Source organism: Fukomys damarensis, unplaced genomic scaffold, assembly GCF_012274545.1.
Source record: "Fukomys damarensis isolate Sample0158 unplaced genomic scaffold, DMR_v1.0_HiC HiC_scaffold_17, whole genome shotgun sequence".
In the NCBI taxonomy this organism is placed as follows: Eukaryota; Metazoa; Chordata; class Mammalia; order Rodentia; family Bathyergidae; genus Fukomys; species Fukomys damarensis.
In genome coordinates this window covers 45761467-45782587 of record NW_022900929.1, presented here as the reverse complement: position 1 = coordinate 45782587, position 21121 = coordinate 45761467, and the positions used below count along the sequence as shown (strand labels likewise).

The 21121-nt window shown below is 37.9% G+C and overlaps 1 gene segment (V, D, J or C); it reads right to left on the bottom strand.

The window, feature by feature from the left end:
• Positions 1 to 13253: 13253 nt before the first annotated feature.
• LOC104871797 lies at positions 13254 to 13886 on the bottom strand. The segment is given in 2 exon segments: positions 13254 to 13600; positions 13835 to 13886. Coding segments are annotated over 2 exon segments (399 nt in total).
• Between the last annotated feature and the right edge of the window lie 7235 nt (positions 13887 to 21121).

Genomic DNA, 21121 nt, shown 5'->3' with positions numbered 1-21121 from the left:
GGCTACCTTGTGATGCACTGAAAAAAATTATACGAAGTGTGATTGAACAGTCGATGAGTGCTGAAATTTTAAAAAATGCACTACATTAAAATCTATATTGCCATTATCCACCTTGACTTGAATACACATCGCATTGTCTTCGCCACTTTCTGAAGCAGTCATGGAAGTTCAATTTATTTTGTGTTTTTAGTTGTGCTGCTGTGGCTGCCTTGATTCATGAATCAAGTCAAAGTGTTTACCTTCTGTTATGATTCCGCCTTTGGGGAAGAGCCGGATGTCACACTCTGCCGGATCCAGTGCGTAAGACAGAGGAGGCACACCTTAATGTTTTACTGACCTTTTTTTTCATTGACTGGCTCTCTGCAGCAGCACAAATCATACATCTTTGTATTTTTTATCACACCTTGAGCCACAATGCGGCAATTTCTAACCGCTCATGGAGGAGTTGTTCCAGAAGGTCGCAGGAATGATGAAGTTCCTGTGTCCAAAGTGAAAGGAAATACTGTGAATGAGATTGATAGCAGTAGGTCTTTCACTGGATGGATTTTTTTTATTTTAGTCTATTAGTATATGTGTATTGTACCTAATGTTTACGTTTCTTGTGGAAAGTTGGTAAATATTCATACAAATTTTAATCTTTTTCATCTCCTTTCCCTTTCCTTCCTCCCCCTTCTATTCATCCTTTGGTCCTCTTTCATTTTTTCTTAAACATGTTTAAGGTATGTTTAGCATTTATATTCCTTGTGTGGAGTTGGCACATGCACATAATGTCTTCATTCCTTTTTCTATCCTTTATCCTTTCCCTTCTTTTCCCTACGCCTCCATCTCTTGATCTCTTTCTCCTTTGAGAATGATCTACTCCCTACTTCCTACTATCTATTCCTTATTTTGCTCTTTATTTTTATTCTGGATTTCTCATATAAGAAAAACGATGTGATATTTAACCTTGCGCATTTGATTTATTTCACTTAACATTATAATATCAAGATACATCAATTTTCCTACAAATGACTCAAGTTTATCATTCTTTATTGCAGAGTAGCACTCCATGGTGTGTAAAGGACCATGCTGTCTCTATCAGTTCCTCTGTTGATAGACATATAGGCCACTTCCAAGAAGCTACTATAAATTGCATTGTTGTAAAAATGGGCATGCATGTATCGCTGTAACATTATGTCTTATAACTTTGTCTGAAACGTACCTGGAAGGGGAACAGCTGGGTCAAGTGAAATTTCTATTTTTAGTTTCTTGATGAATCTCCATACTGATTTCCACAGTTGTACTAATTTACATTCCCATCACAGTGTACAAGTGTTCCTTTTGCCCACAGTCTCTCCTGATTTTAAAAGCCTACTCCTTCCACATGGTAAGCTATTCGTATCAATTTCATCAATTATTCACAGCAATCTGAACACGAGTGTCATTCCAAAGCTCTATCGTGTACTCTTTTTCATCCTTGAACCCACCCCACAAGGGCACACTGACAGAGCGACCTGCTTTGTGTACACAGGAAAATACCAGGTTGTGTGTCTCTTGTGTTGCATTCAGCATCTCTCTCCCTGGACTGACAGCCTTCCCTGGAAACTCCTCACAGACAGAGCAAGTAGCATCTGCTCTGATCCATAACCTCCATCCTCTCTGCAACAGTGGACCCTTTAACACGAGCTTTTCTCCTGGAAAATAAACCAAATGAGGCTTCACCCCACAACAGTCACACAGGCAAAACTTCCCTCAGAAAAGCCATCTTTTAAACATGTGTTTACGTCCCACTCTCTGGTGACTGCAGGCTGGATTTCGACCGGGCTACTTCTCCGTAGTGATTTCTACTGTATTCTCACTCTGGGCATGCAAATCAGTAAATAACAAGAGACAGAAGGAAGGCCGTGGCCAGAGAAAACTGGAGGGCAGGCAGGATTGTTTTCATCAGAAAAATGTTACCCAGTAGAGCAGAATATCTCATTCTTCACACTGATTGTTAGTGAACGCAAAACATCACGCAATGAGAAGTTCGCTAATCTTGGTGCAGCAACGGAAGCTCCTACCATGACGGAGTTTCACCACAATTTGACACATGAACACCAGAGGGCAGCAAAGAGGCTAACTCGAAAGTCAAAATATTTTAGCTAGACACTAGGAAGCAAAGCTTCAGCCAAGAGCTGCTTTAGTTGTGCACACAAGGAGGGTACTAGAGAGTGATTCACACGGAAGCAAATTAGGCAGATTTTGGTATAGTTCTCACATGGTGATGACAGTTAAAAGCCTAGAACAAATGCAGACATAAACCACAGATATTTGGTAGATAGCTTTTCACACAGGAATGGCAAAATCAAGTGGCAAATGTCCTGCTATGGAAATATGCTCAGAGTGCTTCAGGAAGGTCTGGTCCTCTAGCCCCTTATATTTCCCAACACACTTTTGTAGAAGAGACTTGCTAAGGTGTCCAGGACTGGTAATTGGTTCGTTGCCAGCTTTTAAATCTACGGATCCTTTGGCAGTTTGTAACTGGAGTTGGTATCTTTTTCTTGAGTTTCCTTTGGGATCCATTTGAACCCAATAATATCAGCAATACTGAGACATCAGCCACCCTGCTCTGGGGATATTGCTTCTCTGTAGCAAGCTTCTCTGCTTGCTCTTTAGGAGCCTCTCAGATACTTGCCCATGGAAACAGTTGCTTCTATGGGGCGCTGGCATCTAGCAGGTGTACAGGAATACTAATAGGACTTATATAGCAGCTGTAGGCCTGTTTCATAGAGATAGAGGGGCAGGGCTGAAAGCTTGCTGTGCGTGTTGGGTGTGCAAATAAAGGCCCTGAGACCACCTACTTCCCGGTTTTAGCCACTCCACTGTGTCTCCTCCTTTCTTAAAAAAGGCAACAAACAGTGTAATCTAAACATGGCTGGAGTGGGGCAGGGGAAACGCATTATTGTTGCAGGGGAGATTGATGGTTTGCTAACCGGGGAGGACACCAAAACGAACTGTCCCAGTCCACTGAGAAGGGGAGGGGAGCACAGGTGAGTGAAGGGAAGAGACGGGTCATCCATCTGCCAAGCTGTGTCCCCTCCAGCTTACATGGGTGAAGTGAGAAAGTCAAGTGTCTGTCTCAATAGGGTTTAAGTTGACAATAATTCTGAAATGTTTTAATATCGTACTTAATATATACTGAGCAAAATAAATACCAACTTCTAATTTATAGGTAAAACCCATCTTCCCTTCAATGTCTAGGTCTGTAGCTCATACTGCTTTTCCTTCTCTTCAAAAGGATTCCATGATGAAAGCTTCTAGAAAACTTAACCATTCTTTTCCTGAAAGCAGTCATTATTTTTCCCTATCATTCTAGGGTCATTTTCTCCTGACTACATCCCTGTGATTGGATGCTGAAAAAAAGCACAGACGGAGGACTCACATGAAGTTTTATTTTCATTCCCCTAATGAGTAGTGGTATTAAATGCTATTTTGTGTGTGCTTATTTGCTATTCAGTATCATATTGCTACTTGGCGCCTGAAGTGACTATATTTTCACCATTTTATTGATTTTTTTCATATTGATTTTATGTGTTACTTACACCTTAGCCCAAGTGATACAATCAGCAACAACAATAGCATCAAGCACAGTTTAGAAAATGACAGTTTGTGATCATTATTAATCTATCACATTTAACCATGTGAATTAAATCAACATGGAGGACCAGCCCAAAATATGTTTATAATGAATAAACTCTTCAGTATAACAACTTTACCCTCCTGGATGGGGACTTGGAAGGTGTTGGGGAGGAAGGGATAAATAGGTAGGATAGGGAAATGTTAGAAGTAGGGCCAGAGGGCACAGGAAGATCACACAAATTCTAGTAATCTGCTGAAGAGAGGAGAAAGAGAAAAAACAAAAGAACAACCTAATAGCAATAGGGAGGCTAGAAATTGTATTCACTTTCTTTTAAAACTAGTGACAATGGTATAGGAAAAGACTTTATGAACAAATCCTCAGTAGCACGGGAACTAGCAGAAAGAATCAACAACTGGGATCTCATCTTACTAAAAAGCTTCTGTACTTCAAAAGAAACCATTAGCAGAACTAAGAGACAATCTACAATGTGGGAAAAAATTTTTACCAGCTGTACCTCAGACAAAGGACTATTATCAAGGATATATAAAGAACTCAAAACAATCAGTCCCCCCAAATATAAAGACCCGATCCAAAAATGGGCATCCGAAATGAACAGACATTTCTCATACAAAGAAGTGAAAGCAGCAAGAAAATATATGAAAAAATGTTCCACATCACTGGTCATTCGAGAGATGCAGATGAAAACAACACTGAGATTCCACCTCACCCCACAAAGAATGGCTGCTATCAAGAAATCACACAATAACAAATGTTGGCGGGGTTGTGGGGAGAAAGGAACCCTCCTCCATTGTTGGTGGGAGTGCAGACTAGTGCAACCACTATGGAAATCAATATGGAGATACCTCAAAGAGCTTGGACTGGAGGTTCCATTTGACCCAGCCATCCCTCTGTTGGGTATCTTTCCAAGAGAACTAAAAGAATCATATCACAGAGAAGTATGTGCACCCATGTTTATAGCGGCACAGTTTGTAATAGCTAAATCTTGGAAACAACCTATTTGCCCATCCGTTGGAAACTGGATAAAGAAGTTGTGGTTTTTCTATAAAATGGAATATTACTCAGCCATAAAGAGCGAGAGAATAGATTCATTCATAGGAAAATGGATACATATTGAAGATATACTCCTAAGTGAAATAAATAAGTCCCACATGTGTAAATACCAAATAGTTTCCCTGGTGTGAATATTCTGCAACAATGCATAAGATTCTAATAAGATTACTGACATTTAGAAATGGGAGGAAAGGAGCTAAAGGTGTAGGGAAGGTGTGATACGTAGGGGAAGAACAAAAAGGGAAAAGAAAAAAATGTGAGAGAATGAAAAGATGAAAATAAAGTGTTTGTAGATGGGGAGGGGAGGAGGGGGTGAAGGGAGGGCAGAGGTAAGGGGAAAAAAATGAGAATCAAGACTTGCCATGTAAAGGTACATGATCCCAACAATGAATGTAACTGTACTGTATCCCTAAATGTACCAATAAACTCAACAAAAAAAAATAAAACTAGTGACAATCGAGAGAAGGAAAAAGAGAAGAAAAGATAAAGAAATTCTAATTAGGACAAGAACAGGAACCAAAAGGGAGAGCAACAAGGAACAAGGTGGGAGAGAGAGAGAGGGAGAGAGAGAAATGGAAAAGAAAAAGAAAAAGGAAACAAACTTGTGAAAAGAAATAGGTAAAAATTTTTAATTATTAAAAATAAGAAAAAAATTACTTTGAAAATAAAAAATAAAAATACAGGGCCTCCTTCAGGGTGTGTCTCAGCTGACACAATAGATAGCGTGGGCAGGAGTGTGCAGATCTAAGTCACTTAGTCTCAGCAAACCAGCAGCTGAGATTCAGGCTGATTTCTGGCTGCAAGGCCCAAGTTGAGATCTCTGACCTCCTGCTGAGTTGAACTCTGCAAGTTTCTGCTGCAGGTTCCAGCTGCCCTTCCTAGGTTCTGTTGGGAGGTGGTGATCCCTCCGACTTCCCAACCACAGTGGTCTGGCGTGTCTTTATTGCAGAGATTTTCTTCACTTTTCCAGTGAGCTTCCATTTTCATCTAGGAGCCTGGGAGAGGCCCTCTTTCTCTTGTTTACTTCTGCTCTGTCATCTGGATCTCAGATCTATGGACCTCTGCCCCTCTGCAATGTGGATCCAAGTGTTGGTGTGTCCCAGCAGCCAGAGGCTGACACGGGGGCGGGGGGCCTGCATGGGCACCTGCACTGCTGTGCTTCTCAGCTCCTCTATGCAGAAGTGGGCGGGCTCTCCGGAAGATCCCACACACTGCTTATAACATCTTTATTTGGATTACTTTTTTCTTTAGTTCCTTTGTGTTGTCTTCATGTCCATCATTCTGGAGATTAAATTTGTAATTTTATTCAAACTTTTTATCAGATACACTACCAGTCCCAAGCTCAAAAATTTTATATCAGAAGGATGTATATATTGAGAAATGAAATTAAAAACCGATGTCCCAGACCTATACAGTCTAAAGTATGTGATCTTGAAACTCTGACAGAGTAGGTGGGTAACACCAAGTTGTACAGCCAGTGTTGTTGTGGATCTGTGATGTGCTTTGAATGGGGCAGGGCTAAGCTCAGCAGAGGATTTGTGTTCCTGAGGAGACTGCGGGACCATAGCACAGAAATAAGTGTCTGAGTCTGTGTTCTGGACAATGAGCTCTGGTGTTCATTAAAGGAATTGTGTGGTCTTTAATCTTCTATTCTGCTTTGTCCCAAAAGGAGCATAGAACATGTTGATGAAGTTCCCCTCAGGATCTTGATGAAACCACTGCACATTGTTAACAGTGGTGGAAAAATTGCACCGTAGTGTAGAACTGCCTCCCTCCTGGAGGATCAGGGCTAATGGACTCTGCTCCATCTAAATCCCTCTCACACTTGAATAAGAAGAAAAAAAATCACAGATGAAACACCTACAAAGCCTGAAAATGCTCTCGACAGTCATGGAAGGATGAAAGTCTAAAAGACTGTGAGCTCCTTTCCCCACTCCCCTAGAGAAGCTACAGCTGCAAAATCCTTTCAGATCCCTGAATCTGAGGAAGCTCAATTTGCAAAACACCTGCCTGCACAAAAGCCCCAGTAGAAAGCCCAAGAGATTCTTCATGACACTTTCACTGGTTGTGTCAGATAGATATATTTTACCAACACTGGAGTGTAGATATCAGGAATTGGGTCTTTAACTCTTGCTACACTTGAAGCCAGTCATCTCCACTGAGAACTGACACACTTGAGACCACCACAGGCCTCTTTGCAGGAAGCAGCTCCCTACCTAGACCTGCTGAGAATCTAGGTGGGACTGGGTAGAAAGAGAGGATAGAAAGTCATTTTACAGGAGGAACACAGTATGATAATCCTGGATTTACAAGGAGTGTGAGGGGACCTGTGATGATAAAGGAGAAGGGCCCCTTCGGAGAAAAACTGCATCAACTGTGCAGAGAGCATCATGTAAAACATCCACGTATTCAAACCCAGAAAACTGGGATGTGTTCTGACTAAAGGAATTCTACTGACCTGTGAATTAATTTGGGTAAAAGTCTTTTCAGGCATACCAAGTGCTAAGAACTTAACGTCACACAGGGTATATTATGGAATTCTCATAATTGGAATTTTTAATTATGTTTTTCAACTCTCAGAATAATCAAGATGCATGACAAGTATTATTAAAAGAATTTTTTTTTATTTTCAGCTTTTTGGCTGGATCAAGTGAACAAACAACTGTGTAAGGGATTACAGGAGGGTTAGGGAAAATTTAATCCATGATATTATGTTATAATTATATAGGAAAAACTCTGGTGGCCTATTGCACAATAGGGTGTAGATAGATAGCTATAGCATACTGTATATTTCAAAATATATATGTCTTGGTGCAGATTTATTTGGGTCATGGATGGTTGGAGTTCTATATGCCCCATTTATCTTTATCAAAATCTTTTCCCATGCTTGGGGAGTTTTCTGCCATTACTTCTGTGAACAGGATTTTTACATCCTTCATGTTGCATCCTTTTCAATGACTCAGATCAACATTATATCATTCATCTTTCAGCTGTGGGATTGTTTTTTCATGGTCCCTGGCTATTTTTTTTCAGCTTTAATTGAGTGTATTGGTACATTTTAGGGATACAGTACAGTTACATTCATTGTTGGGATCTTGTACCTCTACATGGCAAGTCTTTATTCTCATTTTTTCCCCTTACCCCTGCCCTCCCTTCACCCCCTCCTCCCCTCCCCATCTACAAACACTTTATTTTCATCTTTTCATTATCTCACATTTTTTTCTTTTCCTTTATTACCCTTCCCCTACCCATCCCACCTTCCCTACACCTTTAGCTCCTTTCTTCCCATTTCTAAATGTTAGTCCCTGGCTATTTTTAAGAGAGGTTTCTTTTCATGATTGCTACCTGCAATCCTCTATTCTAAGTCTGATATTCTGTCTTCACTTTCATTCATTTGGTTTTGTAAACTTTCGATAGAATTTTTAATTTCCTAGATATTTGTTTGAATCTGTTTCATGTGTTTCATTTCTTTATTATATCGGGCATTCATGGTTTCCATCATTTTCCTAAATTCCTTTTTTAAAAAAATCTATGTCCTCTCTAGATTTATTGAGCAAGTCCTTCATTATGACCATCATCCCTTTTTATTTTTTACATGAGAGATTATTTCTTCTCTGATTTTCTCTATAGCCTTATTCAACTGTGTATTTCCTTTGCTGCTATTATTTCAGAAAATCTTGGGTGTGGGGCTGATCTTCACCTCCAGATGTGAGCACTGGGACCACTCATTAGCTAGTAGCTTTCTGGATGGCCTACCCATGTCTCCTTATCTTATTGTCTCCGTGGTGCTCTCTCAATTGCTGTGGCACCCTCAGACAGAGACAGCCTGAGGCTGCTCCCAGTTCCATGTACAGTTAGCCCCTTGCACAGTCACCTCTGTTCCACACCACTGGATTCTCTCTTCTGCTGCCTTCCTTGTCCTGCCACTGCAGAAATATTAAAAGAAAGACAGCACTGTATTTGAAATCACTTTTAACCTGTGAAAGTTTAACTTTACCTCTTATATATGAAAATAGTAGGTAATGAAATTTTTTAAAACAGAATAAAGAAAAATCTGCCAGTGTTCCTTGGAATTCTCTATTTTTATATGATTCTTCATTTGAGTTTTGAACTATTTTATGGTACACAGATAATAATACAGGTAAACATTGTAATAACCATGTACATTTAAATATATTCATTATACTTGTAACCTTTGAGGATTAAATCAGGGAAATATCTCCAATTCAGTCATTAATCCCTGTTTTAGAAGGTAGCATAGATATTAATTGAAAAAAGTATTCAGTGGAAAGCAGGTTCTTACTTGCTAATGATGACTTAGCTTGTCCTCACATACAATAAGTCTTCCCTTTTTACTGTCACTAAGCCTCATGTCCATGTTTAGAAAATTTCTCACAACCCTTCCCTACTATATCCCCCTGGAGAAGCTGCAGATTAAAAATCTTTGGCGCCTCCTGGTTGACTAATCCTTTAAGGAAGGACACTCTTTCTTAGAAAGCCCAGCACAACTGATTTTTCCAGGGGTTTACTTGTGTATTAATTTAAAGGCAAGAACAGTCTTTAGGATGGACAGTAGCATAATTAGGACCATAATTCTCCATAGTATTTTTTATGAAAATAAGTGACTTCTATGTAGTTATACAGCATTCTGACCTATGAACTTAAAGAAAAATGAGCCCTCCAGTATATTTCAATCCAATTTAGCCAGTGTATTCAAAAATGTTCTAGAACTGAGGAAATACAAAGTGAATTGCACACTGTATCTTCCTACACAGAATTTATGATGAAATACTAAAGCATTCCACATCTAGGACAGTTATCAAAATAAACAATCAGATTTTGTAACTTCAACATATTTTCAATTTAAGACAGTACTGACCTAGAGTGATTGAAAGGCTAACAATACAAAGTATTGCTTTGATGCTGTATCATTTGGTCTTGTGTGTCCATGTATAGTCCTCATTAGAACTAAATTAAAGCATCTTAGTTATTATATAGCTGCATCTTGCTTAAATATTAGTATTTTAAAATGAAGTGTATAACATTTTTATATTTCCAAAACAATGTTCAGCATGAACTTAACAGTATATTTTGAATTAAAATATTATAAAATTGAAAAACAAAAATTCTTAAGCTTACTACGCAACTAATGTTGCAAATATCAAAATATTATGCCATTTTATTCATTAATTATTGTGAATGTCACTTCATTCTCATCTTAAAATTTATTTCAGCCTTTTTATATGTTTTTTATGTAATTGTGGTAGCACTATGGTTTTTTTCACCCATGATGTTTAATATGGTGCATGGAGCATAACCTTTCAAGTCAGACCTGATTTCAGAGTATGGGAACTATTTGTTTGGGTGGGTTTCAAGAACTTTAAACTTTCTGATATTGTGTCTTCTAATCTATTAACTGAGAACAATGATCCACGGGACTACTTTACTCATTAGTTTAAACTAATTAGTTAAACTAACTGCTTTACTCAATAAGTTTAAACTTATTAGGTAAGTATCTTCCCAGTCCAGTCATCTCTCTAAGCATCTCTTAATTAAACCAAATTAACAATCAATATTAACCATCACAACCTAAAATTTTATAGATTGTTCTATGTGCTAAATATGTACAATAATGTAGAAATCATCTGTTACTAGAAATTCCCAAATCTCAGTTATACATCCACTTTGATTTGGTGTTATTTTATCTTTACTAGTATTATTTTATATTACTGGACTTTGTTTTTTACTACTATTATTTCATACTGTGGAACATTTAATGTTTCCGCCTCTTTTTGAGAACACTTTAGCAATATGCATATTCCTAGGAAATGTACCACTTCATGTAGACATTAATATTCATTGATATAACCTCAATTATAGGGTCCTTGCATTTTAACAATAGCTGTGGTATAGATATATTTCATTTCTTTGCACAATATAGATTATTGTGCTTTTACATTTTTCCTTCATTAGAATATTCAGAGGTAATTCAAAGAAGCACTCTTAAATTTACTGTATTCTAGATTTATTTTCTATTTTTATCAACTTCAGAAGAGTCTTAGTTTGTAATTACTTATGTATCTCTAAACTAGGAGGCTTACTGTGTAATTGTCACTATTTTTTTAATAAAATAAACTTTCCTTGATGACAGAGACTGATAACAATCTACTAATGTCCATTCTCCCTTATTCCATACTGAAGACAATGTACACTGCTACCTAGATAGACTTTAAATTGTTAACCTCCCTTGTGTGCACTTCTGTTCCAGGATTATTAAGGCATAGATATGGTTGCTCTATGTTCTATATTTCACCTGCTGGACAACTGGAACAGATGTGGCCAAGCTATGATCCTGCATTTGATGACAAGTCCTTGATGAATACAGAGCCCCAAAATGGAAATAATCTCAGACACTAAAAGATAATGTAGTTCAAGAACATCTGTTAATCTAGAGTAATCACACAGTATTTTCACAAGATATACAAGTAGACCCTGTTCTTTCAGTATTAATATTTATCATATGAATATAACAGTAATTTGGTTTTTCTCACTAATACACTTCTTGCAAAACACTTTTTCTTATGTCTTATTTCCTCTTGCCACTTTTGTTGTGATTCTAGTCAATTAAAATACATTGAACATCTACCTCATCTCTGTAGTATCCAGTGCATGCTCAAATTAAGGTAAAAAATTAGACTAGGTGCCTTTCAACAAATGAGTGAGAAAATGTGGTATATTTACACAATTGAGCATTCGGCATGTGTAAGGAAGAATGACAGTCCTGTCATTTGCAGCAAAATGGATGGAATTGGAGGATATTACATTACATGAAATAAGTCAGGAACAGAAAGACAAGTACCGTGTGTTCTTTCTCATACATGGAAGATAAGTCAGTGTGAAAGTGGAATAGTGATTACTATATATTGGAAATAGTATGTCTTGGGAAAGGTGGCAAGAGATGATTAACTTTATTAGTGCTGGCTATATGCATGTATGTAACTATCACTCAGAACCCCACTTAAATGTACTAATAATACATATTGATAAAGAATTTGAAATTTTACCTTTTAGGAATTATTTTTGTTTTATCTCACAAGATCTGATAGGTGATGTCTCCATTGTTATGAGTTAAAATATTTTAGGTTTCATTATGATATTGTCTTAAGGTTATAAATTATATAATAATATTATTTTAAATATTTGACTATAGAAAGAGTTTTTGTACATTTGTATTTTCTCTCTAGTTCTACTTTATTATGTTCAGAGATCACATTTGAAAGAATTATTTGGTTTTATGCCTTTTTGGGCAAAATGCATGATTAATTTTTCTAAGTGTCTCATGAGTAATTGAAAAAAAATTCTGTCTTCTAACTGTTGAGTGATAGATTTGACTTATTCCTACAAATGATATAATGTGAAAATTCAGACATAACTCATTTTGTTATCCATTCATGAATAAATAAACACTTCCACATCAGTTCTTTGCTTGTTAGGACCATGTTGCTATAAACATTCATATTTAATTTTTTGCATGAACATTTTTTTTTTTGGTATCAGGAATCGAACTCGGGTCCTTGCACTTGAGAGACAGGCAGCCGAACCACTGAGCTAAATCCCCAGCTGCATGAACATATTTTCAGTTCTCTTCAGTAGATAACTGAGAGTGTAACTTCTCCCAAGTGTTTTTTTAATTATTTGAAAAAGCGTCAAATTATTTTCCAAAGTGAATGAGCAATTTTACATTGCTACCAGAGATGAATTGGGATTCTGATTTCCCCACGCTCTCACTAAACTTATCTCTCACTTTTCTCCTCCTCCTATGCCTTTGCCTCCTTCCCTTCCTCTCTTGCTTTCTTTAAAATTATAGACATCCTAGTTGCTGTAATGTTAAAACTCATTTGGGCTTTGGTTTGCATTTCTCTAGTGAATGATGATTTTTGAATCTTTTTCGTGTTGTTTTTAGTCATTTGTATACATTCTCTAAAGCAATGATGATCCAAATACTTTGACCATTTTTAAATGGTATTTGCTTTTTAAAATTTTTTGTTGGTTGCTTTGTGTATGTGTGTGCATGAGTGTGTGTGTGTGTATGTGTAAGCTGATCTAAGAAACCATTTCATAGCCCAAATTCATAACATTTGTCTGTATGTGTTCTTTTGAGAATTGTTTAGTAAAGTACTAATGTTAGCTCTTCAATTTGTTTGAGTCAATATTTACAAATTTTTGAGGTAGAGATCTAGTTTTCTTCTTCTTCATGTGGCTATCTAACTGAGCCAGTGAAATTTTTCTGAAATGGTTATACTTTTCCCATTTGATGGTCTTGGCACTCTTGTTGACATTACGACTGAAATTTCACTTCAATTCCAATGCTATTTATCTGATTTTAAGAGAGATGTGTTACCATCATGTACTGTACATATTGCTCTATTCACCTTATATCTTGACAAAAATAAGAAAATAAGCATACTATGTATATTTAAAAAGAAATCAAAGAGAGAAGTTCATCAAGTAAAGAAATAAATTGTTGAGTAGAGAAAGGTTTGTGGTGGTGGAATGACAGGGCGTATGGCTGTATGACTCATCAAACTGCATGCCAAAACCTGCAAGTTTGAGTACAGGCTGAAGGTGCTTGGGGAGCACTGTGCTCCCCAGCACAGAAGTAAGTTGCTGTATCGTCAGGCTTGGAGGCTTGGATGCTCAGGAAACTGTCCTTCCTTGTTCCACCTAACTGAGCAGTCAATCTCCCACTTCTTATCAATTCACCACTCTGATATAAAGTTGTCAGGAGGATGAGACCTTCTCCAGGGTCCTGTTTGTACCATTTGAAGTTATTAAATGTGCTTGAAGAGCTGCAGTTTATGGTGAGATCCTCTCCTTCCTGGACAGTTATAGACTGAGGACTCTGATTCAGCTGTTGACCACTCACCGCTGGTTAGAAAGACAAAAGAAGGTAGTTAAAATGTGTTTTAATCACTTTTCTCATACCTGCTATAGACAATAATTATATCCCAGAACTCCCCAACCCTCCCTCTATGCTTTTTCCTTTCCTCCTTCTCTAGATTTTCTTTTAGTTAGTAAAATAAAGCTTCACCTCCTGCCTTCACAGAGTTTCCATCTCTTGAGAATGCTCTGAGGAAAAAAATCAGAAACCCCCAAACTCACATGATAGTTGCATCCATAGTATCATTAGTAAAACTTCAAGGAGCATCTCCATCAGCAAATGATTCTCTAAGTGTGTTTTTTGCTTCAAGAAACCCTTCTGGATTTAGAGCAGTAACACAGACACCGCAGTAGAGTTGAAACACCTGTTCTGTGTCATCAGCCAATTTAATCTCTGATTAAATCTTTCCCCAGGCTTTGAGCTAATCTTGTAAATTAACTATGAAGGGAGACACTGCCACCCAGTGGCTAGACATTAGATTCTGATCCTCTCCTGACCTGCTTTCAGTCTCCTTTCATAATCTTCCCATTTCTCTTAATTATTCAATGAACACACTTATCCAGTACCCACAGAGACATAAACAAGGAAAACAGGAACAATTCTCTGGTCACCTACATATCTCTGGAAAGTCAATTCAGGACATCCTTTTGATTGAGTATGATGGATTGAAGACCTTTTTTCCTCCTGTGTTCCTTTCTGAGAATGAACTGAAATGAGAATTTTTTTAAAAAAATTAAAAACAGGGCCAGGGATTTAGCTCAGCGGTTCGGAGGCCTGCCTGGCAAGCTCAAAGACCCGAGTTCAATCCCCGGTAAAAAAAAAAAAAAAGTTGAATTACAGAGATGAATCCCAAACTCAACAGAAATCTAGGTTTCCTGCCAGAGGCAATAATTAGGGCACCTGATACCTCAGGAGATTAGAGCAAAGCAGGTACAGGGAACATTAAACAGAGTTGGAAGAATCAAAGTACAGCTGTATAAAATGCAGTTACCCTCTCAGGTCCCCCACTCTGACATGGAAATCCAGGTATCCAGTGTTTCCCAACCACTTTTATGAAAGAAACTCTGTTTTCTTACAATATTAGGTAAAGAAACATGAGTCTTTGGGTACCAGGTTAGTTGAAAACAAAGTGGGGCAAATATTTAAGGGTAGAGGGACTGAAGCCATCTTCCTTTTCTCAAACCGCAGATTCATATCTCATTATTTATGTATGAGCACCCTAGAATCATTAGACATTAAAAAAACAACATAAATGAGAGAGAGAGAGAGAGAGAGAGAGAGAGAGAGAGAGAGAGAGAGAAGGACTTAACAGGGTCATCCTCAAAGAAATTTGTTTTTATTTTTTAACAGTGATGTCAATATTTTGCCTTTTCTTTAAGTAAAAAAAAATAGTAGCAAAATATCATTGTTAGAGAATGGAATTTTAGAGGGTATGTTTTTTATTTTAAGAATAAAAGCTATGATGTAATTTAAGGATTCCCTTCCTTCCTTCCTTCTTTACTGTTTTTTTTTTTTTTTTTTTTTTTTTTTTTACAGTCCTGGGAATTAAAACCAGGGCCCCGCATGACAAGTGCCTAGGAACAAACACCTTATTACTTCCTTTCTCATCTGTGCCATTGAGATTCCCCTGCCTGCTGGCCATGGCTTCTGCTTTGTATTGCACTGTGGTCTTCAGATTTAGGGGAGCAGAAAATCCATATCCAATTGCCTGTGTGTCCTTTTCTCTTTCTTTCTGATTTTGTTGTCAGTTTTCCTAAGTTGTTTGGGTTTGTCTAAAACTTAATTCTGTGTGTGTTTACGTGCTTACTGCTTTATTCCTACTGTGTGGTGGATCACTATTCTCTACCAAGTAGAAATAGATAGTCTCATGCTTCTCTTTCATTTTAGCAACTCTGCAAAATTCTATTACCAAAAAAATGTGTTGCTTAAAATAAAAACTCAGGGCTTATTTAAGATAAAAATCATCTTCATGACTCTGCAACTTCCTTCATGGAATGTGGAAGACATAGAGGCGACCTAGAGAAGGAAAGTGCACTCTCCACCATACCTGCCGCCCTTTGCAGCCTCAGCAGTGTTAGGTACTGTTCCAGTTGTTCGTGATAGTTGCCGCTTCAGCCTCTGCATTCAGAGAACGCTGTTTCCCTGAGAATGCTGGGAAGCCATTTCTATCCCTCAAAGTAGCAGTGTAAAGCATGTAAGCTCTGGAATAAACATGGCATAATTTCTCAGTCATCTACTTCAGGTATTTTCTGGTATGGAAAGAAATTAGGCTATATTACAGAATAGATTTTACATATTGAATGTGAGCATTAAAAGAAATTTCACATATACAAGGGACTATATCACCCATGCCTCTGAGAATAGAGTCTCCTTGGATATTAGCTATAACTTATAGGCATGTTTTAAACCAATGAGTCTACTGATAAAACTTGTATATGTCTTTGTAAACTATAATGCCCTAAGCAATATAGCTGTTGTGCATTCTAAATTCATTGTTCAGATGATCATTTAATTAGAATTAAAAGGTCAAGGATGACAAATTATTCTAGTGATGCTATTCAGGAAGAAAATCCTGCCTTTAAAATGATTATTTCAATTTAAAGTTATAAGAGAAGAAAGATTTCTATCAATAGCCTCAATAAAAATATGAAGTAAATATGGGGGTAGTACTTTTGAGTATAACTTCAAGAAAACCAAACAGTTCTATTACTGTAAAATTGTCTCAGGAAGATTTAGAGACAAATACTTTATAAATCAACTAGTAGGATTAGGAGAAACATTACCTACAGTATTAGTTTTCTAGGGTTTCCAAAATAAAACACCACGGACTAGATAGCTTGAACAACAGAAACTTATTTTCTCACAGTTTCTCTTAGTTCTAATCTAAACTTAGTACAAAATATCACATGGCCTTTCTTTGGTGTGTAAGCGTCAGAAAAGAGAGGAAAGGGAGAGAAAAGAGGAGAGAGGGAGAGAAAAGAGAGAGGGAGAAGAGAAAGGGAGAGAGAACTGGAGTTTTCTGGTGTCTCTGGTTCTCAGGAAACTTCAAACCTATGAGACGATTAGATCTGGGCCCCACCACAGTGAGCTCATTTCACCTTAATGAAAGCTTAATGAGCTTAATGAGCTCTTTTAAGTCCTGTCTGTAAACACAGCCACTTTAGGATTAGAGAGCTTCAGCATAGAAAGTTCAATCCATGATGTTTATATTCCATGATTTTCTGGTATGCTGTTTTGCAGAGGTGAATACCAGGGAGACCTGCTCCGGCCTTCAGGTGAATGATCAACAACAGGAGAAAGCTTGTGCAGTGACAGATCTGAAAGAAGTGAGAAGAGGGTGTGCCCTGCCACATCCACCGCATCTGTGGAGTGGTCCTGGGCTCCAAGGTGCTGGTCTGGGTTTGAAGTTCTAAAAAGATTTCCTTAATGAGATTTTTTTTTTCTGGTGAGTTCACAGGTGATGATTTTTCTTTTACAATCAAGTCTAATTCTCCTTGTTCCCATGAATCAGAGAGTTGGATCCTCCTGTTTTTGTAGAGTACTCTGGGGCTGAATTGGGGTATGGTTTAATTTGTGTCTGGAAGCCTGACATCAGAACTAAATCTTATTTGCATGATGTGCATTGGCATCTGTGACCAATGGTCTATGTGGTACAGGTTTTATTGTATTAGCAAAAGTTCCCCCATAAAAAAAGAGACAGGGGCACTAGTCTGTCTGTTAGAAAGTTGATGAAAGTTAAACTGTTCCTGAGGCAAAAAGTAAATATTTAGGATCATTGTTGTCACTCAAATATAAATTCTTTTACTTCAAAACTTGATGACTCTGGTCACATGACCTAATCTCTCTGAAATCAAATTCATCTGATAAAAAGGAATGAAATATATTTCTTAGAGTGGTTGACAGTAATAAGATAAACAATATGCATGATCAATCTCATATTAGCATAATATAAATTACAAGCATTACACAAATAACAAAGAATACTGAGTACTCATGATATTCAAAATATTTCTGAGGTAAGTATTATTGTCCTCTTTCTACTGATGAGAAAATTGAGCCTTGAGAAGTTAAGTAGCTTGTTCAAAGTCATACACTTAAGATGTGGCAGACATATGGTATCCCCAAAATCTTAAAACTCTTCCCCACACCCTGCCTGTTAGGGGCAGGGAAAGTGATTCTTTAAAGTGTTTTTAATTTATTTTTCTTCCTCCCCACAAAAGGAACTAAGTGATAGAGATGTAGGATCATTTGAATTGTGCTAGGATCTTCCTAAGTGTCTCCTGGATTTTCTTCCTAGCTGGCAATGCTCTGTTACATCCTGGTTATTTTTATTACGGGTAAGATAACAGAAAACAAGAAACCAAAAGACTGTCATGTACACATCCAGTGAACCTTATCACACAACCCTTGAACTTCAGTTTTCTCATAGTAAAGCGGAAAAAAAAAAGGTATCTGTCATCCTATTGCTTTTTTACTGCACTAAATGTAAATATATGTGACTTTTTAGGTGTTAGGTATTATATACAGACTTATTGCAATGACTGTTAAGTAACAGACATCTATTTCATAATAGAAGCTGCACTTCATTCTGTGTAGTGTCAAACAACAAAAATCTCTTTGTAACTTCTGAATCGTGTTATCTCTCTGACTAAAAAAAAAGTTTATAAAACTGCTCACACTCTGGTGCTTGCACCCACCCAATATACTGGCAGTGAGCCTGTCTTGTTCAGAAATGAAGACTCAGACATAGACAGTAAAGCTTCTTTTCAGTTCTACTGTCACAGTTACTGAACATGTGCCACGGGAGGCAAATTTCTTTGGATCTCCTTCTGTAGCATCCTCTTTTCAAACAGAAAACACACACGGAGAGCTAAACTAGAAAATTCTACAGAGATGAAAGTGATGCTATTCAGCACTTCGTCTTAGAAATCAAGTTGGAATGTGAGTATGGAATTGATGCAGTAGGAGAATTAAACTTACTGGCTCCAAGTCTTAGGCTCTGTGTGGGCCAGAGACGTACTGTAAAGTCACAAAGTACCACTGTCGTTCAGTAAAAGTCAGAAGCCACAGAATAGGAGGAGGCAGAGGGGCAGGGATGGTGAAGGACTAGAGACAAACCTTTGTGTGTTCCAATTCTACTAAAAGTGGCCTAAGTTTAAGCCTTTTGTCCTGGATGGAAAAATAAAACAAGAGGAAAACAAAAAAAGCTGTATGCAAGATGCAGACTGTTGAACATGCTTTGCTACTCTTTGTAGTCTCATGTGAGGTTTGGGGCCAGCTGGAAGTGAGAACAGGTTAGGGTACTGCTATTGTAAGGGTGGAAAAGGCTCCACTCCTTTCCTAGCTTCTCCCCAACCCACTAGCACTCATAGCTCTAGAGGCATCAGAGTGGAATTATCCAGCAGATAGGAAGAGCTAAAATCAGTCAATTTCTTAGACATAGATTAGGCACAGAGCAGCCCCTGAGGGCAGTCACTGAGTATAGACAACTTCATTTCGATGCCTATTATTGCCTTCCAGGGCATTCGGAGCTTGACATCAGCCTTTCCTAACGAATCACTGAATTTTTGTTGGACATTTCCACTTTGCATTGAGTTCTTCAATTAATAAACAAACAGTGGGACTGGCAGGGAGAAACTTGCCTCCATTTTGTACCTGATTTGGCTCATAAAGGCATTGATGGCGGAGTTGAACTACATAGGTGGAAGGCGAAGTGAAGTCTAGGCCCTCCTTCCTGGCCATCCTCTTTCTATTCCTTCTCCTAGAAGCTTCCCTAAAGAATGATTGGTAAACTGGACCTGTGCAGCTTTTCATGAAACATTCCAATCGGGAAATGACTACTAAATACCAGCTGCAGCTCCAGGTTAGTGCCGCCCAATAGGGGAAGGTGACATGGGCTGCTACCTACAGGTACATGGACTGCTGCATGCCTCCTACCTTGAAGGGTATGGCTGGGCCTATGAGCAAAGAGGTGTAAGGCACAGGGAGCTGAATAATTTCCTTTCTCTAAATTGGACATAAATTTCTCCTTCCTGTCCACATGCTTGCTTCCTTTAGCTAACTCTCCTGTGATAGTTAACCGATACTGTTAACCTGAGTAAGATATGCTACCTACTTCCAAACAAGAGGCTGAGAGGTTCTAGTTGGATGAGCAGCTAGACAGTTTGTGACAGTTTGCTCTTCTGTTTACCAAATAGCTACTCTGCTTTTCCTACTATGTGTAACCCTTTGCTAAGGAAGAGAACCTCACATACCAACACAGTCACTAAACCCACGTGAATATCTCATGTGACCCACAGCTCACTTCACCAGGGTGGGATATAGTTTCTATTGGACTGGAGACTTATGGAACTAAAACTGTTTTCCCTCAACCCACCTCTTCAGAAAGAATGGACAGCAGTTACTGCTAGTCCACAGACACTTTAAGATGATGGAGGACAGGGTCTGTGAAAAACATCCTACTCTTCTGGGTGTGGTGGTGCACATCTATAATCTCAGCACTTGGGAGGCTGAGGTAGGAGGATCCCTGTGAGCTCAAGGCCAGCCTACATTACATAGCAAGATCTAGTCTCAGAAGCAAACAAATCAACCCTACTCTAACAGATGGAAGAAAATTCCTCCATAAGCTTATGCAAGGAAAATCCTTATCCCCTATTTTGATAGTTCCTAAGAGAGAGTCTTCCCTGCTTATTGTCTTCTTTAGGTCTTACATAAAAAGGGCCTTGAGAAGAATGCCATTTTCAGAGCCTTATACATTTCATAGTTCACTGCCTATTTGTGGAAGATTGAACCCCAAGAATGGCTTTAAATTTGAGACTGGGAAAAGCTTCTTAAATTTTAGTATGTGGGTATCTATGAGTTTTAGTCATTGTTCTAATTTAACTCACAGAGATAATAGAATTAAAATTTCTTTGTATGTTTTTAGATTTGCCTATTTCTTCTTCAAATTAGAGTGGAGCCATATCATGGTCAATTTTCCAGACTTTATGCAGAGAATTTTGATTCTCTTGAGATTATTATCTGATTAACACTGCAAATACTATTTTAAATACAGTTGGGAAGTAATATGGCTTATAATCAAATAGACAAAGTATCTACTTGATAGCCTTGCTTCCTCCTGACATGGAACATATGACTGAAATAATAGGAGGGTAGCCATTTTAAGATAAGAAATTGTTTTAGTTACTTTCTCATTGCTGGCACAAAAGTTAAAGGAAGAAAAATTAAAGGAGGACAAGTCAAAGGAGTGACAGTTTGAGGGCAATTAATAACTTATAAATAAATTAGAAATGTATAGCTTGGCTCAACATCACAAAGCTCGTAGGAACCAGAATGGCCTAGTTTTGGGGGTGTTTTAGATTATCTAAAAACATATGTTAACTGTTTCTCTTTAGTCTGTGATCTTACATGATCCGAAAAGTATTCTTAAATACTTACTTTTGGCCAGGATTATCAGTGTAGAAGTGGAGGATGAAGGTAAAAATCTTGATCATTTCATATTAGGACAA